Genomic DNA, 6819 nt, shown 5'->3' with positions numbered 1-6819 from the left:
AAGTAAAAACTATAATAGCAAAGTGAAATACTAATACATGTCAAAGTGTCTTGTTGCAGACGCACTCGCACAAACGATCTTGCGTTTAAGGGGATAAAAACATCTTAGTGTCTTAATGTGACGATTGTAAAGTTTCCTGTTGACATTACAGTCATGCTCCTCCCTGGGGCACAAATGATGTGACAGTCACAAGAGGACAACATCTCCGCCGCCTTCACAAACGTGACACAGCAGAGGAAGGAAATGTTATAAATAGCGCCATCATGCGGACAATACATGTAGTTGGCAATTTCGAAGTCAAAAATTCACCATGAGTAACATTTTCCAACATACAAAATGAAAACTGCTTAGGTTAAAGTTGTTTTAACATTTTAACACATAACTACCAATATATTGTCAAAGCCAGCACATGATCTAGAAAAAGATATACGCCAACAGATTTCACATTTGCCTTTTTTTTTTTTAATTTCAGGGTTTTCAACAAGTCACTTTTATGCAAAGAAAATAATAATCATTTAGTAATCATATTACATGTTTTAGTTGTACATAAAACCAAATGAAGACATGTATAGGAGCTAAGTCATAAAGTATGTGTACACGGTTTAATTACAAAAAGTGTCATAGAGAAAAGAACACGTGGACGTGTACAACAGCCCTCCCCCAACCCCTTTCACAATAGCAACACTGATACTTGGGAGTAAAAAACAGCGAGTTGTCCATAATATATAATAAAATATAATAGGAATTGTACATTACACTCCTACATGAATAGTTTTGTCTTAAAAAGGTCAAGTGTCGCCTCGTGTTGCTTTGACCAAATAAGGCATCTTTAACTGTGGAGTGACGAGACAAATGAGGTTAATTGAAAACGTACAAGACAAGACAAGATAGTGTTGTGGTTTCAATGTGCACTAACATCAATTAAACAGCTGCTACTAAAACATGTCATGTGACCAGGTGGCTTTGAGTCCACTCTGCAGTACTATCGGGTCAACATGGACCCAGGAAGCTTGAGGAAGGTCCTCCCTCTTCTCCTTTTGTAAAAAGACTGCCAGCTGTCACTTGCCTCTTGGATAGTAAAAAAAAAAAAAAACAAATTAGAACAATCTAATCTAACAAAGTAAGGTGTTTTTTTTTTGTTTTCAATTATTGAGCGTAATCCGTCAGAACTGATGACCGCTCATGCGGGACCAGAGCTGGCATTGTAAGTTGGACTGGCGAATGGTTGCTCTCGGACAATGGGGACTTAATCTTCGTGAGTGCCCAGTTCCCGAGGCCTCCTCCCACCATTGACGCACGGCACGAGTACTTATGTCGGTCCAGGAGTCGCTGGTTCCAAAAGCGCCGTCTGCATCTGTGGCACCGGGAGGAGATCTGCTTGAGGTGGTGGCCGCGGTGTTTGAGGGCTTTAAGCAAGGAGCTGCTGCGGCGCCACACACCACACACTGCAGACGGGCACGGCGGCCCCACTTTCTCGCCGGGTGTCGCACTGCGCGGTGCAGCAGCAGGGAGCCCCTCCTGGAGTAGGCGGCGCTGGGGCAGACGGGACACGGGAAACGCTTGATGGGGACGTCCATGGACACTAGCCCTGCAACTTTCACAGCCCCTCCTGACCAGGACTTGATTGCTGCTACCCCACCACGGACCCTCAGCTGCGCCAGAAGTTTCTTTTTATTGATGTGAGCCTGCAGTCTGCCCCTCCTCTTCTTCAGCATCAACAACTTCTTGCGTGTTTCTCTGCTGAGCGGCACGCCTACCAGCTTCCCGTCCCTCATGATGCTGTGGATGACCACACGCCTTCTTTTCTTTCGCTTCTTTTTTATCTGTTCAGGCTCCTTGGTGAAGTTTTTGGGCCGGTAATGAAACGGGTGCTGGGATTCTTGCTGCTGAGGCGGAGGAGGTTGGCTAGCCATTTGCTGCATGTGAGATGAGGCGCTGTAGGCGGAGCCTGTGCCAGAGTCATAGAAAATGGGCGAGTATCCCGGCGCTGGGGAGTTGTTGACCCTCTGGCCGCTGCGGTCAATGCCGTGTTGGGACAGCTTGTGGCGTACTAAACTGTTTGAATAGGCGAAGGATTTACCACAAACTTCACAACGAAAGGATTTCTCCAGGCCCACACCGCCACCATGCACAGTCTGCTGATGCGCCGTCAGGTGGAAATAATGGCGGAAGGACTTCCAGCACACTGTGCAGGTGTACAGCCTCTGGGAGGGGGTGCCAGATGTTGGAGACTTTTCCTCTTGGGAACAAGACGAGAAAAGTCAGAATTTCCAGAGTTGGCCACCTGACTGATGGCGGCGGCGGCCGCAGCGGCAGCTCCTTTGATCCTTCGTCCCTGATGATCGATTTCTCCTTTGCGGTGCAGCTTGCCGTGTCTGACGAGGCTCTGAGCGTAGGCGAACATCTTCCCGCACAGGTTGCACTTGTAGTTTTTCTGACCAGAGTGCACTGTCAGATGTTTAGTCAGGTGGAAAGGCTCGCGGAACGTCTTCCCGCAAATGTCGCAGGCGTGAGGCTTTTCGCCTGTGTGGACTCGGTTGTGGCGGCGCAATGTCTCAGCCCGCCGGAAGCGCTTTCCGCACAGTTGACATCCGTACGGCCGCTCGGAGCCATCGCCGGGGGGAGCTGGGCTGCGCCTCCTCCTGACAATATTATTGGGGTCCCTCTTCTCTCTTGGTTTTCGGGGTCTCCTGGATTTTGAGGGGATCTGGCTGTGATGTGTTAGCGGCATGGTGGAACCATTTAGGCTGGGTGAGGATGACGGACCACCTAAGTTACCAAACCCCAATCCCCCCAACAGCCCTCCGATGATATCACTTCTTTCGCCCTCCCTGCCTTCTGTGTTAATGTTGCACGAGGCTGCTGCCGCTGCAGCAATGGCCGACATGGCGCTGCTTGTAACCTCATCCTCAGAATCGTCCAATAAGGAAGAGAGTGGAAGGTGGTGCTGCTGACTCTGAGGGTGGGGGTGAAGAGTTGGCGCTAGAGGGGCTTTCCGGAGGGTTTGGCTGTTCATTTCATCTGGCGAGTACAGCGATGACGACTGTGAGCGCCTGTAGTCGTCCACCACCCCGTCATAGACGCCTGGTTGGGGGTAGCGACTTCTGTTGTATTCCGTATTGGGAATGACAGCAACCTCATCTGACATCGCGACTGACCACTATCTCGCCGCGTTTTACTGCTGCTTGGGTTGGATGAGCTGCCACCGCCAGCCCGGTTTTTGGAACTTCGTGGAGGTTTGCCACAAGCACCTGATTGCGGCGTGGTTAAGGAGGGAGGTGCTCTCGCGGAAACAGCGGCCGCATGCTGGGCACCGGAATGGCTTCTCGTCGTGGATCTTTTCGTGACGCGTGAGCGACTCGCGGCGGTTGAAGGACTTTGACAAATGTTGCAGATAAACGGTCGGTTTCTGAGTGCGTGACGCTGTGTTGGATGAGGTGACCCCGCTTTTTAAACCTCTTCCCGCAGTCGCCGCAGCAGAAGATCCTCTCCGGGCTAGGAGAGGTACAGTCCGATTTTCTGCTGTGGCTTTCGGGGGTCAGGCCGTGGCTGCGCAGGTGGCGCCGCAAGCTGGACAGGTGGGTGAATGTTTTTCCGCACTCTCCGCAGTGGTACAGGGCTTCTGCTTCAGGCTGGCCAGAAGAGCTGCTGCCGCGTCTCTCTTGGATTTGGACAAGCGCTGGTCTGCGCTGTCCACGAGCACAGAGGCAGAGTTTGAGGAGGAGGGGGCAGATGACGACGAAGACGACACGGTGGAAGATGATTGGTGAGACGGTGACAGAAGGAGAGAGGAATGTTGCTGCCCGCCACCGATGCCGCTCATGCCAACGCCTCCTGCGGCTCCTCCCAACAGGCCAGTGGAAGAGCTGTGACGGTGACTGCTGGAGCTGCTGTGAGCGTGACTTTCCGCTTTCCTCTGAGGGAGGTAGCCCGCCATAGCCTTTTTCCTCCTGCTCCCCCCACCGCCGGAGGCAGACGTGGACGAGCTATCCCCTGACTTTGAGCTGTCGTCTTTGTGCAGGGATAAATGGAGGGGTAGGGGAAGGGGGATGCCTGCCTCCTGCTGCATGAGTGAAGCTATTTGATTGGAGGACAGCACAGGAATGCTCTGAAAGTCAAACCCACCCAAAGGGGCGGGCTGAGGGGCCGGGTGGAGCGGGTGAGGGTGGTGGGTGTGGCTGTGCGGGTGAGATAAGGCGTGGGGGGTCAGATGCTGTTGCTGCTGAGGTTGCGGCACTGCGTGGCTGTGAGAGGAGTGCAGGCCAGGGGGCGGGGCTAAGGGTGAAGCAGACTCAGTGGCCCCCTGACTAAGACCGAGACCCAAGTGGTTGTGAGTACCTTGCTGGACCAAGAACTGCTCTAGGCTGCTGTTGGCTGGCACTCCTGACAGGAAGTACTGGTTGGCAGCCAGCATGCAGCTGAACTGCTGATGGAGACTGCGGGGGTCTGACTGGCCCACTAGGGGCACCGCTGTACCACCGGAGGAGTTGTTGGAAGCTGACACAGAGGTGGAGGTAGAGGAAGAAGAAAGTCCAGAGGAGGGCTGGGCCACAGAAATACCTGGATGTAGCGGAGGAGGCGGGGGTGCAGAGCTGACCACTCCCCCGATGACCCCCGCGCTCCCACTAGTGGTGCTCCCCCCAAAGTCAAAGCGTCCTATTCCAGAATGGAGCTGCTCCTGAGCTAACGCCGCCTCGGCCGGGTGAAAAGGTCGCAGGAATTGTGGGTATGCTGATGAAGAGCTCCCGCTGCTGCTGCTCATCTTGTTGGACTTCCTGGAGCTGTGAGACGACGATGACTGGCTCTGATGCGCGATTGATGGGGGTGGGGCGCTCATCTTAGCGAACAACGAGGAAGAGTCAGCAAAGGCGTTACTTCGAGAGGTCTGCAGCGATCCCAGGCCGAGTCCGGTCAGGAGACTACCGGAGGTTTCTGCGGAGGTCTGGTGCTGCTGCTGGAGCTGCTGCTGATGCTGCAGCTGGACCTGCTGCTGGTGGCTCAGCGGACGCTCCAGTCCCAGACCCTTGAACTGGTGAGCCTGGTGTCCGCTTAGCATCTCTAATATCTCCATGGGGTATTTGCTGAACTGGAACATCTCCCACAACGGGAAATGGCGGAGTGTCCAGAGGTCACGCCACAGAAAAATGTCAATGAAAGAAGTCAACTGACACCAGCCAGGTCCTAACGAGATATGAAGGTAAAAGTCTGTAGTCTCTCTTTGGCAGTGCTGATTGTCTAATGATGTGAGAAGTGAGTGGTCCAAGGATGAAGCCCACACTCGGCTAATTTATTCTGGAAGTCTGAGGAAGAACAACATGAAAAGCAAACATGAGGTCATAAATATGTTATGCAGCCTTCTGAGCATTAGCTGCTAATGTCAACAATTAGCAGTACAGTTACATCTGTCAATCAAAGTTAGCATCAGAGCTGGCATCACTACTTCCTCCATGCAGCCTTGTTATTGTTGACACTTTCACCATTTGCATCAGGGTGGCGTGTTTGCATCTCACCTGCGATTAGAAGCTCCGTGGGGGTTGATTATGGGTCGACGAGCAAATAGAAGCACTTAGCAGTGTGAACTTGTTGTCGCCTCCATCAGCAGACTACGATAGCATCCAAGCCGTCAACGAGCTAAAAGAAAAAGGCCAGGCAGTACAACATTTTTTAATTGCTGGTAATAACCGCGTACAAGATGCGTGTGAACAGTTACTACACGTCCAGTGACGTCATATGGAGACTAATCAAAAAACAACAACATAATTGGGGAAAGAGCTACGCTGCTAATGCTAACAGCTTAGCTTCTAATTAGCTCGATGCTAAGATATCAGCTAACGTTGTGTCTCCTAAAACTGCACATTTTTTGGACGACGTTCTCACCTCAAAGTGTTCGAAGGGGGTTGGTTCACAGTAATGTCAGACAACATGAGCCCGAAGAGACGAAAGCGCCGAGCGGTGACTCGCTGCTGGCCACAACGGGCCCTCTTTCTTCATCCCCGGACAAACAGCTAGCCAGGCCGGCCGCTCCATCTACTATGAGCCCGCTAACTAAACCTCTGCGGGTCGCTGAGCGCCGCCATTGTCTCATTCGCACTGACGGCGCGCGCCTTCGCCTATAAGTCCAACTTTTGTTCGCCCTCCACCACCTCGGTGGTCCTTCTCTCCGCGGTGGGCTGCTATCCGCCCCGCGTCGGTGCTCGGTGTCGCCACCCCCCACCTCGGCGAGGCCAGGGCTCCTAGGAGGCTGCGAGCCCTAAAATGGTCGCTTCCGGTGTGGGTGCACTACTTCCGGGTGGGTCGCTGGCAGACCATCACCTTTGACCCCCTCTGCAAAAAAGTGCTACTCTGCTGTAAATCAACGGTGCGTGAGACATAATAAAATAATTAATATTATGCATTACATTATACGCTGTGTGGGGTTAATTAAATAAATGTATTTTATATAACTTAATATTGTATACAGTACCTAGTTTTAGTCTGAAGCATACACAAAGACGCTTTAAAATGATTTATTTGTAGTTATCATTGTCTAACATGATGGTTTGTACAAAGAAGTTAGTGAGGCCTTCATCCTGGAGAGACAAAACATTATAGGGAGTAAATAAAAGTATCTTACAGTTTGAGGTATGCAGAGTAGCTTACGAAATAAAATATGACTCACGCACATACATGCATGCATGACGGACAGCATGAAACATTTAATTTTTAATGTTTTTCTCTTTTGGGGCTCTTCTTCTCCAGTCCTCTGAGTTCAGCTGTCAATGAATGGATGGTCGTTAAAAATTGATATGACCATGGACTACACACACACACACACACACA

The 6819-nt window shown here is 51.5% G+C and overlaps 1 protein-coding gene across 1 annotated transcript; it reads right to left on the bottom strand.

Moving 5' to 3' along the window:
- Positions 1–279: 279 nt before the first annotated feature.
- Positions 280–6293, bottom strand: LOC133655966 (zinc finger protein 865-like). Its single transcript, XM_062056651.1, is given in 10 exon segments — positions 280–1430; positions 1433–2255; positions 2258–3141; positions 3144–3255; positions 3257–3378; positions 3381–3410; positions 3413–3640; positions 3643–5300; positions 5511–5631; positions 5878–6293. Coding segments are annotated over 8 exon segments (3936 nt in total). The 5' UTR covers positions 5096–5300; positions 5511–5631; positions 5878–6293; the 3' UTR covers positions 280–1146.
- Between the last annotated feature and the right edge of the window lie 526 nt (positions 6294–6819).

The sequence above is a fragment of the Entelurus aequoreus genome, linkage group LG08 (assembly GCF_033978785.1).
Source record: "Entelurus aequoreus isolate RoL-2023_Sb linkage group LG08, RoL_Eaeq_v1.1, whole genome shotgun sequence".
NCBI lineage: Eukaryota > Metazoa > Chordata > Actinopteri > Syngnathiformes > Syngnathidae > Entelurus > Entelurus aequoreus.
Note: the sequence above shows the minus strand (reverse complement) of the source record. Positions and strands in the feature narration are given on the sequence as shown.